General features: G+C 37.8%; 1 protein-coding gene across 1 annotated transcript in view; it reads left to right on the top strand.

Annotated features, from left to right (window-relative positions):
- The window catches only part of MYO7B (myosin VIIB), a 122,188-nt gene that overhangs the window by 81,639 nt on the left and 21,230 nt on the right, over window positions 1–19,319 (top strand). Inside the window, exons 30-36 of the mRNA XM_031961293.1 lie at window positions 4,127–4,294; window positions 6,474–6,591; window positions 6,705–6,831; window positions 9,630–9,799; window positions 12,988–13,169; window positions 16,064–16,191; window positions 17,384–17,541. Of these exons, the coding sequence (XP_031817153.1) occupies window positions 4,127–4,294; window positions 6,474–6,591; window positions 6,705–6,831; window positions 9,630–9,799; window positions 12,988–13,169; window positions 16,064–16,191; window positions 17,384–17,541 (1,051 nt within the window). The remainder of the gene's footprint in view (window positions 1–4,126; window positions 4,295–6,473; window positions 6,592–6,704; window positions 6,832–9,629; window positions 9,800–12,987; window positions 13,170–16,063; window positions 16,192–17,383; window positions 17,542–19,319) is intronic.

Below are 19,319 nucleotides of genomic sequence, written 5' to 3'. Positions count from 1 at the left end.
CACAAAAGTCTTGAGAGATATAGGATGATAATTAAAGAGAATGGATGGGTCAAGTGTTTTGTTTTTTGTTTTTTGTTTTTTTTGCAAGTTAGGATTTTTTTTTTTTTTGCAGTTAGGAGAGAAACAGGCCTATTTGTTGGCAGTTGGAAAGCAGCTATTTGTCAGGTAACATTAAAGATAAGTGAGAAAGTGGAAATGATTGAAAGGGCAATCTGATAGAGAAGACAAAATAGAATGGAATTACTTGTGCATGAAAAGAAGTTTACCTCGAAAATCAGAAGGTCAGAGTGATAGGTGGTAGAGTGGATAGAGCACTGGCTCTGGAGTCAGAAGGACCTGAGTTCAAATTTAGCCTCAAACACTAAATAGCTATGAGACCCTGGGCAAATCACTTAACCCCACCAATACATACATATATACACACAGACATATATATATATATATATATATATATATGTCTGTATGTATATGTGTGTGTGTATGTAGATAAGCAGAATTAAAAGGTCTTATCTATCTATTCATGTAATTCAGAGGTGAAAGAGGAAGTAGTGGCAGAAAGTATCTGGATGATGTGAGATGAAGAGGACAGAACTTTGGATGAATGGCCTCAATTTTTCTAGTGAAATATGAGGCAAGCTCAGAGGGTGGGGAGAAGGGGAACTATGAAAAGTTTGAGAAGGGACAAAATTTTTTGGAAAAACCACTGACAGTGAGTTATTTGGGGGAAATGGGGTAAAAGAATTGCATCATTACATAGAGAAATCAGTTACAATTAAATTTTTTTGTAACCAGTCATCACAATTTTGTGGTTTTTCTCCAATTTCTTTCAGCAATTTTTAAGTAAGAGCAAAGGCAATGAGTGTTGAAAGTAATCCTAGGCTTAGGTTTGGCAGAATAGACTCAGTAATGGAATAAGGAAGTAAGGAATTTAAGAGAAGAGAACAGTGTACAGTAAAATGTGTTCATTAAAGAGTCAAGATGGAGAAGTGAGGAATGCAGTGCAGGGATGACCTGGGAAAGAACTGAGGAACAGAGGGATTCAAGACCAGAATTTGGAGATGAAAGGCAAAGGGAGAAGTATAATGACAACAGATTGTGACTAATTAAAGGAAATGTGGAGTTCATGAAGATGGAGTAAACCTCAAAGGAGGAGAGGTTATTGAGTGATATTGCATTTAAGAGTAATGCAAACTCAACGGTATGACCATCTCTATGTGTAACTGAAGTTTGGGAAAGGGATTATGTCATGGAAATGATGCAATGGATAAAGCGCTGGGCCTAGAATCAAGAAGACTTAAATTCAAATTCTCCTTAGACATTTAATGACTATGACCCTGAGCAAGTCACTTAATGTCAGTCTGCCTCAGTTTCCTCAACTGTAAAATGCAGATTAATAATGGCACCTATTTTCCAAGGTTGTTGTGCAAATCAAATGAGACAATCTAGTTGTAAAGTATTTAGAACAAAACCTAACATATATTAGATGCTATATGCTAGCTATTATTTTTAGTATTATGAGTAAATTGAGGAACTAGGAAATTAGTGTTTGAGAGAATATATGTCTGTTGAATATGTATGACAAAAATTGAGATGGAAAAAATGTGAGTCAGGCTCTAAACTCATTAGGGAAAGAAAAATAGTGTCCTGGATGATGGTCAATAACAACTGACAGAATTTTAAATTGGGTAATAAAGAAGGATTAAGTGAAGCTCAAAAGAGAAGAGGTTATTAAGTCATAATGGTAGAGAGAGCACATAAAAGTGTCAATGAAGAGCAAAGATATTTCAGGTCCCCTACCTCAGCCAGTGAGAGGGAGATTTGAGTAAAATTGTAACTAGTCCTGGAAAAATCACCCCAGGAAGATATGTCATCAGGAAGGAGGCAGAATATAAAAGGCATGGGAAAGGAAAAGATTTAAGATGAAAATAAGTTAGAAGGAATGGGTAGCTTTAGAATGGCTTCTTGGCAGGATTAAGTTGAGGGAGATGGGAATAAGGGATTGGATGGTAGGGAGCAGAGAACAGGTTTGAATAACAACATCTAGAGATTCAGGATCATTAAGATGGGGAATGTATGAGAAACTGGGAGTGTGTTAATGATCAGGAATTGTAATATTCTAGCTAACTTTCTGGAGGTGTAATGTTCTAGTTAGCTCTCTGAAGGTCCTCCGAATGGGCCTTAGTTTCAGCAGAATAATCACCACAAAAATAGTTAGGAATCAGCAAAACAATCACCACAAAAATAGGAATGAAGTCCAAAGTCTTTATTATCTCCTTCACAGTCTGTCTCCTTTGCTTGGAGCAGGGTTAGCTTTCTGTGGGACCTTCAGATGGCCCTTGGTCTCAGTGGAGAAGTGATGAAGGCAGGAGAGCCACCATGAGACTGGTCAAGTCTTCTCCCCTCTGGCTGAGTTTGTCCCCAGTTTATATGCTCTATTACAATTAAATCAATTCATCATACTGAGTATAAGCCAATCTTTATATCACTAGGGAACCATTATTTGTTGTAAGATTAAATCAGTCATACTGAACTAGAGAACTATTAATCACCTTGCTAAACTAGATAATCATTGTCTTATCAATTCCACTGAGTTAACACCTTGTTGTAAGAATCCTTATTTCAAGTATATTTATTTCTCCAGAGTTCTGACCCATTATAAGGAATGAGACTTGGTAGGTTGTTGCTATCCTTATAATTTTGGTTTTAGGGGTGAGTCTTCTTAAGGCTTTAGGCAGCAGAGAGCTCAAAAAAATGGTGGTCTCTCACTCTCCAGCACAGGCAAACAAATCAGGAGCCCACATGAACTCAAATGGCATAACACCAATGTAGTAACAAAGCACTTCCCCTAAGAGATTTGGGGTACACTTTCCCACAAAGATACATAGATTTGGAGGGGGGTAAAGAGTGAACATAAACCTAAGAAAAAAAAATATATATATATATGGAATACTACTGATCAAAAGAATTTACAACTCCAAAATAACAGGATCTCAAGATTCTTACTTTCTCTGAAGAATCTTTCCAAAGTTCAATTCAAGGCATGGGGTCCATGATTGACAAGGGATCCTGCAACTAATATAAGCTGACACTCCTTAAATGCTAGTATCTCAGCTGAAAAGCAAGCTTTTCTAGATTTATTTCTCTCAGGGAACATCATAGGACCAATTTGCTGCTAGGTGAGGGTAAACAAGCCTTGCATACAAAAAACTTTCAAGAACAATATAAAGCTGTGTTAGATCATGGGATTCCAATTATAGGTACAATAGGAGATCTTAATCAGTGTGGGCTAAAATAATCAAGGAAGACTTCATGGAAAAGGTAGAACTTAATGTGGGCCTTAAGCTTGGGTAAAACGTGGGCTAACCAGGAGTAGAAGAAGATAGAGGAAAAAATGACATAAGCTAGGACTCAAAAGATGAATACCTAAAAGAAAGCATGGTGCATGGACATGTTAAGAAAATTTCCCTGGCTAGAACAGGAGTTTGGAAATTGAGTTGGATTATCTCTATTCTATTTTTATTCTGCTATCTGATTTTCAGATAGTCATTCCCTCTCTCTTAGCCAGAGGGTTGAACTAGAAAATAACAAAGATTCTTTGAGTTTTTCCATGTGATAATTCAATAACTAGATTTTTCTTGAGAAAGCAGAGGGTCAAATGAATATCTCTGGGTACCTGACAGATCCTCAGACCTAATACAAGTACATTTTATTTCACTAACAGTAGGGTCAGGACTATTATCAGCGCATCATTAAGCTTGAATCAGGACCCAACAATACATCTGAGTTTATAAAAAGCAATTGTTATCTGAACTGGAGATCCTGTCTTTTTCTGCCTGAGACTGTTTGGAAGAGAGAATGGTCCTACTAGGAGGCAGAGGGCTGTATCAAATGACCTCTCCAATTCATGTTTTTTGCTGGACTTTCTTCCTATCCTACCTATTTTCACTCTTTACCTTCCTAGGGATTAAGTGGATCCAGTACTGATTGTAGGAAGTAATGAAAAACAGTAAATTGGGTTGAACTGAGCATGGGCCCCAAAAGGAGAGGAGAGCAAGGATTAAGGAGGAAACGAACCCTTTTACTCCACTCTCCCATCAGGCTACCTATGACCAATTGAACTTTACAGGAGGAGGATCTGGTAGAGGTAGTAGCCAAACACTGCTACATTGAATTTGGAAGTTCCATCCAAAGAAGTGACATCCAGAAGACCCTTTCCACCTGCATCCCTGGGAAGATACTCAAGACAAAGTCACAGGAACAGTGGGTCAACCTTGTGACTGCAGCCTATGCAAAGGTCAGAACCTCCAAATGGCAGCCATTTTTTCTCCATTGAATTTCACTTTTAACACCATATTCTGGACACTCTAGAGAATATAGTGATGATGTGATATAGTCTGTCCCTTGAAAGAGCTTATAGTAAAGGATGGCAGTTAAATAACAAATGAGGAAACAAGCATGTATGTGTTGAGAGTAGGGGAGAGATTCCTGGGGGCTAGAGAAATCCAGGAACTACTAAAAATCATAATAAAGAAGGGGAAGGAAAATATAAATCACATGAACATCTCTGGCATCATTTTGTTTGCTAGAGAAACATTGTGTCCTTCTGACTTGCCTGGCACTACTCAGGAGCTCTGACCAGGAGCTCTCCATGGTATGAGCTCCAATACTAAAAGACCTGCTTTGTCTGAATAGCACAATCCATAGTGCTAATATCTCATTTAGTGAGCAAGAGGTAATCCTATTTAATTCATAGTTATAGAGTCTGTAATCAAGGCAGCTAACACAAGCTAATCAAGAGGCAGGAAGGGTTTCCAAGATCTGGAAGTATGTTCATCAATCTTACTAAGTCAGGACCCTAAGAACAAAACAGAAAAGTATGGCTTAAATCAGGTAAAAATTCAAGAGATTGAGTATCCAAATAGATTTATTTGAACAAAGAGATAATTCCAATTTTCTCACTCTTCACCAGGTGAGCAAGTTATAGTCCTTTGGATTCCTAATTTGGGGCTAACCCCCATATCCTTGGGAGCAGCTGGGTGGTGCAATAGATAAAGCACTATGCCTAAGTTCAAATATTTCTTCAGACACTTACTAGCTATTTGATCCTGGACAATTTACTTAACTCTGTTTGCCTTAGTTTCCTCATCTGTAAAATGATCCAGAGAAGAAAATGGCAAACCACTCCAGTATCTTTGCCAAGAAAACCCCAAAAGGAATCACAAAGAGTCAGACATGACTGAAATAATTAAACAACAACAAAACCACCTTCTTTTTCTTTTGAATGAACTTAAATTATGGACAGCCCTGAAATGTCACTAGTATTTTGCCCACGAGAAAAAAAAAACTATTTATATAGTACTAGAGAAAGTACATTGAGGGCAAGGATCACACCATTTTTAGCTTTCCTAGAGAGAGCTAAAGGCACTAGTCTACAAGGCAAACATAATTCAAGGTTGATGTGAGAACAAAATGTTCCATTTGTCTACTTTTACAATTAAGATTAGAAAACATGATATTGTTTAATAACTTTAACACACAATACAGATTGGCTGGTTCTATGTTCTATTTTCTAAGGATGATAGAATAAAAATGAAGGAAATAAAGAGGAAGAGACAGGGATGAGAAAAAAAAAGCCAAGTGAGAGAGAGAAAGAGAAATACAGAAGGAAAAAAGCATACAAAATGAGAGAAAGAAAGAGAAATACAGGGAAAAGAAGCAAAAAAAAATTTAGATACATCCACAGAATTCAGGCACAGAGAAACATCCAAGGAAAGGGAAATAGATAAAACAAAATCTAGGAACAAACCAGACAGAACAAACACAAAGAAAGGGAGGTATACATAGAGATGGAGTATATACACAAGGAATTTCATGAACTAAGACCTTCATCTTACGGCTTTCTCAGATGGTGGCACAAAAAGTTTTTAAATCTATATTGTAATTTTGTAAGCAAAGACTTAATGTACTTTTTGATACTGTATGAAAATCTACATGATATTATATAAGGCTTTATGAAATTCATACGTTTATTCAATCATTCATTCATTCACAAATATTTATGAGTTGACTTTTATGTTCCAAACACTCTGAGATATAGAAATTTATCAAATATCCATTATGACTTTGTATAATACAGGAAGTAAAATTCCATTATGGGCTATATATGGCCCCCATAACAGAATTTTCTTACTTGCAGTATTCAAGATCATAATGAATGCTTAATAAATGTCTGTGTCTTGAAGAGTGTTTGGTACATAAAAGTCATTCCATGAATATTTATTGGATGAATGAATAAATGTTTGAATGAATAAGCTACTGAGTGGATGAATGAAAATGTAGGCTGTTGGTTATCACAGAAAATGTTTTCTCCATTTTAGGATCCCTGCATTCAAAGTCACTCCTCTCCACTATTGGTAAAGGAAGAAATTGGGACTATGGTTTGTTTTCAATGGCCTCTACTTTCTCCATTTTAGGTGCCCTGCATTCAAAGTCACTCCTCTCCACTATTGGTAAAGGAAGAAATTGGGACTATGGTTTGTTTTCAATGGCCTCTACTATTCTCCAAGTTTTTTGAAGTTACCAAAATTTCAGGTAATAACAGGTAATTGGGAAGGGGGAAATGAGGGTAGGGAGGTAGAATGGGGCAGAACTGAATCAGGGCACCATCCCTACTGCTCATAAAGGATATGGCATCCCATTTACAGGGCCCAGTCTGCCCAAGAATCAGCTGATTTTGGCCATTAACTGGAAAGGTCTCTGCTTCCTCGACAAATCAGAGAAGAAACTTTTGGACCTTACTTTCCCAGAGATTACTGGCATAGTCACCAACAGGTTAGTGCCCTGAGCCAAAAAGAGATCTTTACCTGCCATGTGCCCTTTGGAGTAGCAAGGCTAACTATGTGTCCTTGAGCAAAACATTTAACCTCTCTAGACCTCAGTCCCCTTAATTTAAAATAAAGGGATTGTACTAGATTAGTCCATCAATAAATTTTTATTAAGCACTTACTATATGCTAGGCACTCTGCTAAAGGCTGAAGATACAAAGAGAAGCAAAAAGAAAGATGATCCCTGCCCTCAAAGAGTCTGCTTTCTGTTGGAGGAAAACAACATAAAAGGAGAGCTGAAAAGTGGGGAGGGAGAGAAGGAGATACCTGAATTGGGTCAAAATGGTAGCTAAGTCTAGAGAATCAGGGATGGCTAATCTGGGGCCTTTTCCCAAAATAGAGGTCATGGAATGAACTCACTAAAGAAGACCCACAGGAATCCCAGACTAAATGGCCTCTAAGCCACTTTCCAGCTCTAAAATCTTATCATCCTATGATTAGAGTGGGCTTAATGGTCAGAGATGGTAGAACCACTGATTCTCTCAAATTCTTGGATAAATCAGAAATGATAGAAGTGGAAATTCTGCATAGGGATATATGTTGGTCAGTTATGATTATTGACTCTTTTCTGTCTGGGGACTTTTCCTCAAAGAGAAAAATTCAGAACCCTCACCCTACCCATTGTCACCCAAAAATAATTATCTGTCTGACTTCTGAACTTCATTTCTTTTACTTAATCACTATTCTTTCTAAGCTTGTATTAAAGTACTAGGAAGAGATGGTAACACATCAAATCCCTAACATTTCAGTGTGAATAAATAGATCACATCTTCCTTTTTGCTCAGGATAGTTGTAGCAATATAAAGGTTTTGGGTACTGAAAAGTTGAAAAGCAGAGGATGTGAAATATGGACTGATAGATGAGGAACACACATATGACTAAACTTCACAGTTTGTTAAGGAATAGACTTTAACAAGAGCTGATCCCATCATTTTCAGATCAACTCAATCACTTAGCCTCCATTTCTTCTTTTTCCCTTAAAGAAATTTTATTATTTATTTTAAACATTAATTTTGAAATTTTGAGTTTCAAATTCTCTTTCTCCCTCCTTTCCCTCTCATCCAGTAAGAAAGCAAGCAAAATGATATTAATTATATATGCAAAATGTATTTCAATTTTTGCCATGTTGTAAAAAGAAGCAAGAAATATAAAGTGAAAAAAGTATGTTTCAGTCTCCACTCAAAGTTCATCAGTTCTTTCTCTGACTTTTCATCATGAGTCTTTCAAAATTGTCTTGGATCATCATATTAACCAGAGTATTAGCCTCCATTTCTCATATGCCCATCAGAAATTCAAGGCGAGTCCAGCAGATCCTCTCCTTCAGTGTTTTGTCTCTTAGTGGGGGTAATGAGAAGGGGATGTAATTGTAAAACAGCTCTCTTACTTGTGAGAAATCCAAGGAAAAGACATACCTACCACCATCTGCCTCCCTAAAAGTTACCTCAGCTTATACTGAAAGAGGGATGATGTTTCCCATCACTTTAAAAACATGAAAAACTTCTTCCCAACTCTCCTCTTGTACTGGCATTAATCATATAACCAAAACATTTTATTTATAATCATACATATGATAAGAGGAGACCCTATTAGGAGATAAATAATATATGAAACACCGAATGCTGTGGGCAGCAACCAAGAGGATCAGATCTCTATTTCTTCCTGTCTCTTTCTCCCTGACTGAGTAGAGTGGGCACCAGTAACAAGCATCCTATAATTCTGCAGTAGCAGCTCTCCAGGGTCCTGAAAGAAAGGGATCCAGGATTCATTAAGCAACTAGGGGGTATAGTAGATAGAACGCTGGACCTGGAGCCAGGAAAACCTGAGTTCTAATTCAGTCTTAGATATCTACAATCTGTGTGATCATAGGCAAGTCACTTAACCTTAGTCAGTCTTAGTTTGTTCTGTGAAATAGGAATACTAGCTATTAGATCACACACACACACACACACACACACACACACACACAGAGTTGGCCCATCTGCAGCTTTTGTTCCACAATGGTGCATAACAGAGAAGAAGAACAGAGAAGTACAGCTCCTGGCATATAGAAAGCACTTACGTTGACTAATTCTACCAACTTCCTTATCCCATTAGATCAAAAGTGTCCCCAAATGGGTGAAGTCTGGGACAGAGTCTATTTGGCCTATTCTGGACTCCGACATCTTTATGGCAGCCTTCTCCAAGCAGCATTCCAGGAGTCAAGAAATTACATGTACTTAATAAAGTTATTTTTATCTGTACTTTACAGATGAGAAAATTGAGGCTAAAAGAAATGAAAGGACTTGCCCATGGTCATAGTTTAGTGCCAAGGTCAAGATTCAGACCCAATGTTTTCTTGCTTACACTTTCCTTCTTTCCTGCTTTTCTAAACTTCATCTCTCTAATCTTTCCCTTTTGGCTTCTGTTCTGGCACCATTTGAATTGAACATATCTACCATATCTCTGGCCAGAATTTTTTAAAGAAATACTCCCAGGTATGATGAATTGAAATTTCTCTTATTTTTCTCCCCTCTTTTACCATAGGAAATAATTTAAGTGCTTTAAAGAAAAGTAGAAATAAATGTTGTAAAAAGAAGTGAAAACAACAAGGCCTAAATAATTTATATTCTGGTAAATCTGCAAATAAAACAATCCAATATAAGGAGAATCCACAGATTGAATTATTCACACATTCAAGCTGGAGAGTAGTTTTCTAGTTCAGGGTTGGTCCTTAGCCTTCATGATAACCAGCATTCTTATCCACAGGGCACTCCAGGTATCTAAGCAGAATTTCACCCTGTCCACTCTGAAGACCGAGGAATATGTGTTTATTTCCAATGAGAGTGTGGCCATTGCCGAGTTAGTGGCCATATTCCTGGGGGGTCTGAAGAAGAGATCCATATATGCTATGGCCATAAGAGATAAGAAGTCCACAGGTATCCTGGTTTCAGGGAATAGGGGAGGGATATGATATTCTGGCCAACGCAGGCCACATACTGACCACAGATTCCATGAGGCTGGTTGAAGTCTTCTTTGGTGGACAATTGGGATTGGATGGGAGCGGGGAGTGTTACTGAGGACAGAAGAGAATCCACATTCAAAAGTTCCTGAGCAGGCAAGAGCCAGAAGCATGTCAGTAATCAAATAAGGTTAATGGAGCTGAAAGGTCAGAAGCAAAACCCACTTTTTTCATTAGGAATACGCTTACAACTAGCATCCATGAAGTTTAAAGGGGTCTAGACCTCAGCCTTTTAAACTGTGGATCTCAGTCCCTTATGGATCTCAGAACTAAATGTGGAAGTCACAAAATTATGATTTATTATAAGTAAATGTTTGATTAGTATACTATCTTATATACCTGTTTACTCAGGGTCACATAAAAGTTTATCAGGAGAAAAGGGGCTATGAAGGTTAAAAGTTTAAGAAGGCCTGGTCTAGAGAAGAGCCAGGTCTCTGGTGTTGGGCTATAGGGATTCAATACTGAGGTCAATTTAACAATTTAATTAAAGAAACATTTAGCTATTGAATACTATTGTTCTGTAAGAAATGACTAGCAGGATGATTTCAGAGAGGCTTGAAGAGACCTACATGAACTGATGCTAAGTGAAATGAGCAAAACCAGGAGTTTATTACACATGGCAACAACAAGACTATGCATCGATCAATTCTGATGGACGTGTCTCTCTTCAACATTGAGATGATTCAAATCAGTTCCACTTGTGCAGTGATGAAGAGAGCCATCTACACCCAGAGAGAGAACCATGGGAACAGAGTGTGGAATACAATATAACATTCTCTCTCTCTCCGTTATTTGCTTGCATTTTGTTTTCTTTCTCAGTTTAAATTTTTCTTCCTTCATGATTGATTTTTCTATGCAACAAGATAACTGTATAAATATGTGTATATATATTGGATCTAAGATGTATTTCAACATATTTAACATGTATTGGACTACCTGCCAGCTAGGGGAAGGGGTGGGAGGAAAGAGGGGAAAATTTGGAACAAAAGGTTTTGCAAGGGTCAATGTTGGAAAAATTGTCCATGCATATACTTTGTAAATGAAAAGCTTTAAAAAAAAAAAGAAACATTTATTAAATCCTTACCATGTGTAAGGCATGGGGGATGCAAAGATAACATAGTCCTTGTCCTCAGATAGCCTGCATTCTACTTGACATTCTACTTGGCAAAAAAGTTCTCTGCACTTGTTACATTCAGTATTGAATTGAATTGAACTGAAGGTCTATGCATCTCCTAGAACCAGCTTTCTCTAAATCTACCTCAGCCTTCTTCCTGGCTCTCTATGGGATAAGTCATCTTTTTTTAACTTTTTAAAATTTTCAACAGGATTTTATTTTTCCAAATACATGCAATGATAGTTTTCAACATTCACCTTTGCAAAACCTTGTGTTCCAAATTTTTCTTCCTCTCCACCCCCCAATTCAACAAACAATCCAATATAGGTTAAACTTGTACAATTCTTCTAAACATATTTTCACATTTGTCATGCTCTGTAAGAAAAAATCAGATCAAAAGGGAAAAAACATGAGAAAGAAAAAAAGAAGCAAACAAACAACAACAACAAAAAAAGAAAAGATGAAAATATTATTCTTTGATCTACATTCAGTCCTCCATAGTTCTCTCTCTGGATGCAGATGACATTTTCTATTACAAGTTAATTAGAATTGGCTTAAATCAACTCATTTTTGAGAAGAGTCAAGTCCATCAAGTTGATAATCGTATAATCTTGCTGTTGCTGTGTACAATGTTCTCTTGGTTCTACTCATTTCACTTAGCCTCAGTTCATGTAAGTGGTTCCAGGCTTTTCTGAAATCATACTGCTTATCATTTCTTATAGAACAATAATAGGGAAAAGACATCTTCAAGCAATGTCAGACAGCATCAGAGCAGAACACAGAGTGTCTGCTTAAAATAAGAAACAGCCCACATTTGTATAAAACACACAAAGCACTGACTTGGGAGTCAGAGCCTCATTTCAGATTCCATTCTGTCACTAATTCAATAGGTGCATGACTTTGGGCAAGTGACTGGCCTTTGCTAAACTTGACTCTTCATTTGAACTCCAGCCTCTATCCCTTCCCAACCTCCATTACTAAGTGCCTTTTGGACATTTTCAACATTTCCCCAAAAAGAATTGATTATCTTCCCCCACCAAAACCTATCCCCTCTTCCTCACTTCTTTCTATCACAAGTACCACCATCCACCCCGCAACTAATGTTCACAATTTTGGAGTCATCCCTGACTCTTAAATCTCTCTCCCTCTCACCAATACTTCTCTTCTCCAAGCAGTAGTTGACTTTTGTTCCAATATCTACTAAAAGAGAAGTATATCATGTTGTTCTTTACAGAGGTTATTATCTGGTCGGGGAAAACAAGACACTTGTACATGTAGATAATCAACAGCATTCATGTAGCAATTTTAGGTTGGCAAAGCACTTTACAAATATTATCTCATTTGACACTATTGGCTATTATTATTCACATTTTGCAGTTGAGGAAAATTGAGGCAGCTGGTAAGAGTTTGAGGCCAGGTTTGAATTTAGATAAGTCTTCCTGACTCCAAGTCCAGGGCTTCTATTTGCTGTGCTACCTTTTTACCTATAATAATGAGTGGTCCAAACAGGAAGCACTAGAATGGGCTGAAGTAATTGAGAAAGTACCATGGGATACAATGAAAAGAAGGGGTCAGAATAGGAATAATAAAGAAACTATGCCTGACAGGAATGAATTTTGAAGATGGTAATGATAATGGTTCCAATGTGATGGTTAATGGTTCAGTATTGGAGACTCTGAGAAGTCTCTGGAAGACTATCTCTAAACTCCTAATTCTGTAAGAAAGAGGTTAAAGTGAGAACCAGCATAACTCTATCCCTTCTAAAGAGGGATCCCAAAGAAACAGATAGAAACTAATATCACTATTATCTCCTTTTCTCTGGGTTTTTCTTAGCCTTGAGGCTCCAAAAATAACTGAATCCTCAATTTTCAGGACCAGGAGATAAAATGTTAGCAATATCCCTCTCCCTTCCAACTTGTAGTTCCTGCCCCCTTTGGAATAACCTGTCATTCCAGATAGATGATACCCTTTATTTATCTTTGGGCTTCCAGATGACCCCACCATTCTAATTCATAAAAGAGGAGACTTGTTGACCCTGACCAAAGATGAAGAGCTAGAGTTCAGTGACAATTGGATCCTGGCCCACAATGAAAGAACGGACAAGACTGGAGCAGTATCCTTTGAAAACATCTATATCATCCCCACCACCGTGAAGCCCACCCCCGAGCTGATGGTAATGATTATTTCTTACATTTGTATCATTTTATGCTTCTCAAAACACTCATACAACTTTGAATGTTCAAAAGGAATTTTCCCCATTTTGCAGATAAAACTAGGGCCAGAACATTGAAATGACTTATCCACAATCATAAAGCAAATTAGCAGTAAAGTCATGACTTAGACACAATGCTCAGAACTTCTTCCATTATACCCTACAGAGCTAAATGTAAAGCAGAACTACCTGCTGCTTTTTTTCTATAGCCAAGATCTCTGAACTACATCCTTTTTTGTCATAGATTTATGCCCCTTCTCTATGTCCCCAGTCTTATGCTTCTCCCCATCACTTTTCTATCATTCCTGTTGGGTGTTCTAGCCCTACCCCTAGCAAAGACATTATCTGCCGCAAGGTGGATGTAGAGAAAGGTTCTGTGTCAGGAGAAGCTTCCACACTCCTTTCTGACTTATACATAGATCAGTGTCTTTCTTGTTTTGCCCCAATGATGTCAAGATCAAAAAGCTTCGGGTCTCTGGGCTTACAAGCCTTAGAACTGTGAAAGAGTATAAAAGTGACTGGTTTAGAAAGCCAAAGGGGACAGTCAACTGTCAAAATATCTCAATTATTCATAGATCATAGAATATCAGGGCCAGAAGGGATCTTCAAGATCATCTAGTTTAACTTTTCTTTGTTTCACAGATAAGGAAACCAAAGCAAATGTAGAGAAGGAAAGTGATTGTGCATGGTCAATGCAGCTAGGGAAACTAAAGCACTAAAACTCATGTCCCTGGAAGTCCAGCCCTTTCACTGCTCAGTTCATTGGTCTGAAAACAGGAGACTAGATTGGATGACCTCTAGAGGTCTCTTCCTAGTCTGGAATTCTAAAGGCAAAGGTGGTATTCTCAGCAAAGGCTAGAAAGCCTATTCCTCTTGGTGAAGATGGAAAAAAAGAAGCTTCTGTTTCCTTTGAGACTCCACTTACCTCGGATTAAGCCTCCTGTGGGGAGGGCAGAACTGGGTAGTGATAGCTGAGGATCTGGACACCACAGCCAAGAGTGATTCTCTTCCCCAAGGTGCCTGCCTCTTCTACAATGCTCACCACCCCAGCCCTACTCCTAAAAATACAGCATCATAAGGAAAACAATATATATAATATTTTTGATAAATTAATTATTTGATTAATTTAACTTTTAAATTAAATTAATTAAAATTAAAGTTATTTAATTAATTTAAAACATTGTTTGATGTTATCTCTATTTTACAGATTAAGATAGTGAAGTTCAGAGAGGATAATGACTTTTCTATTATCAGACAAGTGGAGGAAAATTAAATCAGACTTTTCTGACTTTAAATCTGGTGCCTCCATCCATGAATTCACAAACATTTTTAATCCTTCAGATCAATTCCACAATAGTTATCCCTTTGCATGACAGCAGATCAGCAGGATTAGGAAATGTTATTAATGGAGAGTGTATTAATCCCTGAATCAATAGCATTTATTAAGCACCAACTATGAGTTTCAGATTTAAACAAAAAGAATACAAAGACAAAAATGAAATAATGCCTGCTCTTACATGGATTTTATATTCTATTAGTGGAGGCAACAGGCACATATGCAAAATGAATACAAAGTCTTTTCGGAGGGTGGGAGGAGGTAGTAGTATCAGTAGGAAATTAGGAAAGCATTCTGTAGAAAATGGTGCCTTAATTTTGAAATAAAATAGGGGGTTCTAAGTTGAATGGAAGGAAAGAGAGCATGGTGGGCATAGAAGGAAGCATGATGTCATAAGTGAGACACAGGAGGAAGGCCAGTTTGACTGGACTTTAGGGGATATGGAGGGAAATAGAATATAATAAGCCATATTGGAAGCAGTTTGAGAAGGGCTTTAGATGGTAAATAAGGGAGTTTATAATCGGTTGGAATTAAGCAGTGAAGGGTTTTAAATATCAAGTTGAGGATTTTAGATTTAGATTTTTTTTCTCTGACTCAGGTCAGAGAAGCTATTGAAAATTTCTGAATAGAGCAGTAACATTGTTAGATCTGTATTTTATGAATATTGATTCAATAGCTATAAAAGAGGTGGACTAAAGAGGAGACACACTAGGAACAAGGAAATTATTGGAGGTTATTACTCTAGTCCAAAGGAGAAATGGCAAAATCCTGTACTAAAATTCTTGCCACTTACCTTTCCCATAAACAAAAAGAGGGGGGTTTAGTAGGAAATGGAAAAAAAAAATGAGACAGTTGGAAAAGAGGTTATAGGGGTAAAATGGACAAAAATTGGCCACTAGGAGCATATGCAAGACAGGGAGAGGGAAGAGGTAAATTTTCTAGCCATAGGAAAAGTAGAATTCATCAGGGTCCCCATCTTCCAGAGTCAGCTGAGTGGAAGAGGGAGAGAAAGAGAGAGGGGGAGAGAAAAAACGAGAGTGAGAGAAACTTCAGTTGCAGAGTTCATCTGTTTTCTCTCTGGAAGTGGATAGCACTTTTTCATCATAAGGAAAGCAAATCAACTAGATGGCTATTACTAGTGGGTGTGCCTATGTGGGAGTGTGTAAGAAATGGTTTTAATGTAAAAAAAATTATAATAGCCACATTATTATAATAGGCTATGTGGGGTGAGTGTGGGTGAGGAGTCTGAGTCACTAAGAGGAAAATGCTTAGGTTAGATGTTAACTTTTATGCCAGAGATCACACTGTCTCTTCTTTGATGTGTCCTTGGCACTTTGTGCTAAGTGCATGGCTATGTCATCAGCTGAAAAAGATTAGAGGTTTGGGCATATGAGCAGGTGCTTTCCTAATTGGAGAGCCCTTCCTCCAGGTCTGCCCTCAGCATTCAGCACATAATCATGGGACATTACCTTGTTGGGGCTCAGAAGAGTGTTTCACTTGGGGTATCTGGTTTTTTTAGAGTCTATTGGCAATGTCTCCTGAAGATCGAAAGCTAGCCATGCAGAATGCACTGCCACAAGAAGTTGCAGAAGAAGAGTCGAAGGGAAAGCCATATACCCTAGAGGAGTATTCCTATGAGTACTTCAGGTAATACCCATAGGAAAAATACCCTTCAGGACCACAAACAGGGGAGACCCAGTTCAGGAGTTACAGACACCCAAGGAAAGAGATTCTGTAGTTTAGCCTCCATCATCATTTTTTCGTCCATTTTATGGATACATTTTGCTTTGACACAGCAGACACTTCCCAACAAGCATAAAGCCAATGCTGCTAAACAAAATATTCTCTCCAAGAACAATTAAGAAAATTTCTAAAAAGGAGGATTGCAATGGACAGTACTCAAACTTTTATCCCCCAAAAAGTAGAATGCAAACTTTGACTTCAATGCTTTGGTGTCAGTGTGGTGCATGGTCTTGACCTGAATTTTGTTGCTGTTTAATGCTGTCTTCATTTACTTCAGGGTTTCTTATTTGTGTGTGTGTTTCATGGATCCCTGGGCAGTCTACCAAGTGGACATGCCATAGACCCCTTCTCAGAATGATGCTTTAAATGCACAAACAAAACACCTCGAATTACAAAGGAAAACAATCTCAGAATGATACTTATTTCATAGTAGAAGAAATGCTAAATTTCAGTAAGAGGTTAGTGAAAATAAAGATGTAATTTTTTTTCATCTAGGTTCAACCATTCCTTCAAATCTACAAGAACCCCCAATTTTCGTTATTGTAATCGTCGTTCTTTTGGCTTTTCTTTCTTCTGTATACATCATTCTATATGTCTTCCTCTGTGACTCTAGGTTTTTCTTACACCTCAAAGATTCTAATATTTTTATATAACACCATTTGGTTAGCTATTCCCTTATCACAGGGTATATAGTATAGTTGGTTAGAGAGTTGTGAGGGATAAAACTATAAAATAAGGCAGGTGGGGCCAATTTGTGGATACCTTAAACAGGTTTGTGTTAATTCATGGGAGCCAACGGCATTTATTTAGTTTTGTCTTATTCACTTTACATTTGTTCCTCCCTTTTTCCCTTTTTCTTCCTCTCCACCATTTACTTTTTGATTCTCTCAGACATTTCCTTTTCCCAGACTTTAGCCAGACTTTTTTCTTCTTTTACTCCTCTACTTACTTACCTTCTATCCAATCCCTCTTGTTTAAGCTTTAGGATTCTTTCCCTCAGTCTTTTTGGGGGGTGGGACCCTGCTATTCCAACTGACTGATTCCATTATCTTTGCAAGAGTTCTTAGGCCATAACCAAGCTTCTCTTCTTTCCTAGGCCCCCTGACAAGGAAACTATCAACAAAGCCATGTTCCCCAAGGCTCGGGGTAAGAGCCAGCTGTGGGAGTATTCCCGGGAGCCTCTCAAACTACCTTTACTGAAAAGAGTTCATGCAAATGTGGATTTTAGAGACATGGCCTGCCAGACCTTTGCTGATATCCTTTCTCTGATAGGCTGAGATTCCCTTCCCAATTCCATGGAATGGGGGTGGGTGGGGAAGCACTGTGCTTGGCAGGGATTCCTCCTCAATACAACCTCACGTTGAGGTGGGAAGAAGGGATTCCTTGTATCTCTTCCATGTAGTCTCCCCAGTACAATTTATGTTTTATTTCCCTCAGGAAGAGAGCTAAGAGCAGACCTGGTCTCCTCAAGATAAGCAATAAATCACTGATGTCCCAAGTTGAGAAATTGGAGAAAAAGAAAAAAATAGCTACTCAGTCAAAAGTCATAGGATAACAAGTGCCAAACAAAGACTAGAAGGTTCAGGAAGGTCCTGAGTCACAAATCTTTTATCCAATCTGGGCCTATTATGCTCCTCTGCCTATCAAATGGGATCAATGATGCAGAGAGATCCCAGAAATGTTTGCACCTAAGGCAGGGAGGTAATCCCCCTACCCGCAGGAAACAGGGAGGTTTCTATGTTGTTGAAGGAGGAGACACTGTGGAAGGAACTCATGACTACCCTCCCTGAGGATGGGGTCAGTGTTGTGAGGATAAGAAATTCCTCCCTAGACAGTGTTGCTAGCCAAATTTATTGTATAAATTCCTGTAATTTTCAAAAGGCGTGCTGAGTTCCCATTAACAAAGAAATTCTGGAAAGAATAACAGGGTCAACTGTTCAAGCTATTATTTCATTGAATTCCTGCTGGGTCATAGTTACTCTGTTTTGAGACCCTGGGAACAAAGTCCCATGGCTTCATTCTATTTAAAGTCTGAAATAATGACTATTCCTACCTGCTTTGTATAAATTTTCATTAATCTTAAAAATAATTCTCAAGAAAGTTTAAACTCCTTAGAGGCCATAAATTTAAATTATGCTGTAAAATTTTAATCAGAAACAAGTTAACTGAAATTCTTTCACCACTCTCAGCTTTAGGGGGAAAAGTGACAAGTGACAAGATAACAAGCTGATACTTGGAATATAGTAAAAAGAAAAAAAAAAAAAAAAAAGCAACTTCCCTGGAGTGCTCAGCACTTATTGAGCTACTCTACCTATTCAGGAAAATGTATTTGAATCCATGAAAATCCTCAGTCAACAAAGACAAATCCTGGTCATTAGACTGGACTGTCTGAGGTGGGAAAGGGGATTCAAATCATTTTTAGCAACAGTATAAGATCAAAAAGAAGTTTCAAGTTTGCTTTTTATTACCCCCCAGAATTCAATAAACCAGAGCCCCATCATCACCATTCTAATAACTGATATTTATTTATTTATTTAGCTGACACTATATAGGCAGGGTATCAGTTTAAAACTGTACTTGGATTTTTGGAATACCCAATATTACATCATTCAAGCCTCTTAACAACCTTATGAAGTAGATACAATAAATATTGTTTTTGAAACTGAGATGCAGAGATCTTACATGACTGACCTACAATCCCATAGCAAGTAAATGGCAGAGGGAAGATATAAACTATAAGGCTATTATTTAGAGCTAAATAGAAGGGGCTTTAAATGCTATTGAATCCAATCCCATCATTTTATAAAGAAACTGAAGCATAAAAACTGAAATTTAGTGACTTTTGTAGAGTTACCAGCTCAGGAGCTGTGTCTGAGAAAGGATTTGAACTCAGGTCTTTCCAATTCCAAGTCCAGAGCTCTTTCTTCCAGGCCACTTAGCTGCCTCTAGCGCATTCTTTTAGTTGAGTTTGCATATTAAACTGTATATATGTCTTCCAGAGCCTCCATTTCCACTTTCCTGCCCCACCAATC

Source organism: Sarcophilus harrisii, chromosome 3, assembly GCF_902635505.1.
Source record: "Sarcophilus harrisii chromosome 3, mSarHar1.11, whole genome shotgun sequence".
Classification (NCBI taxonomy): Eukaryota; Metazoa; Chordata; class Mammalia; order Dasyuromorphia; family Dasyuridae; genus Sarcophilus; species Sarcophilus harrisii.
This window is presented reverse-complemented; position numbering and strand designations above follow the sequence as displayed.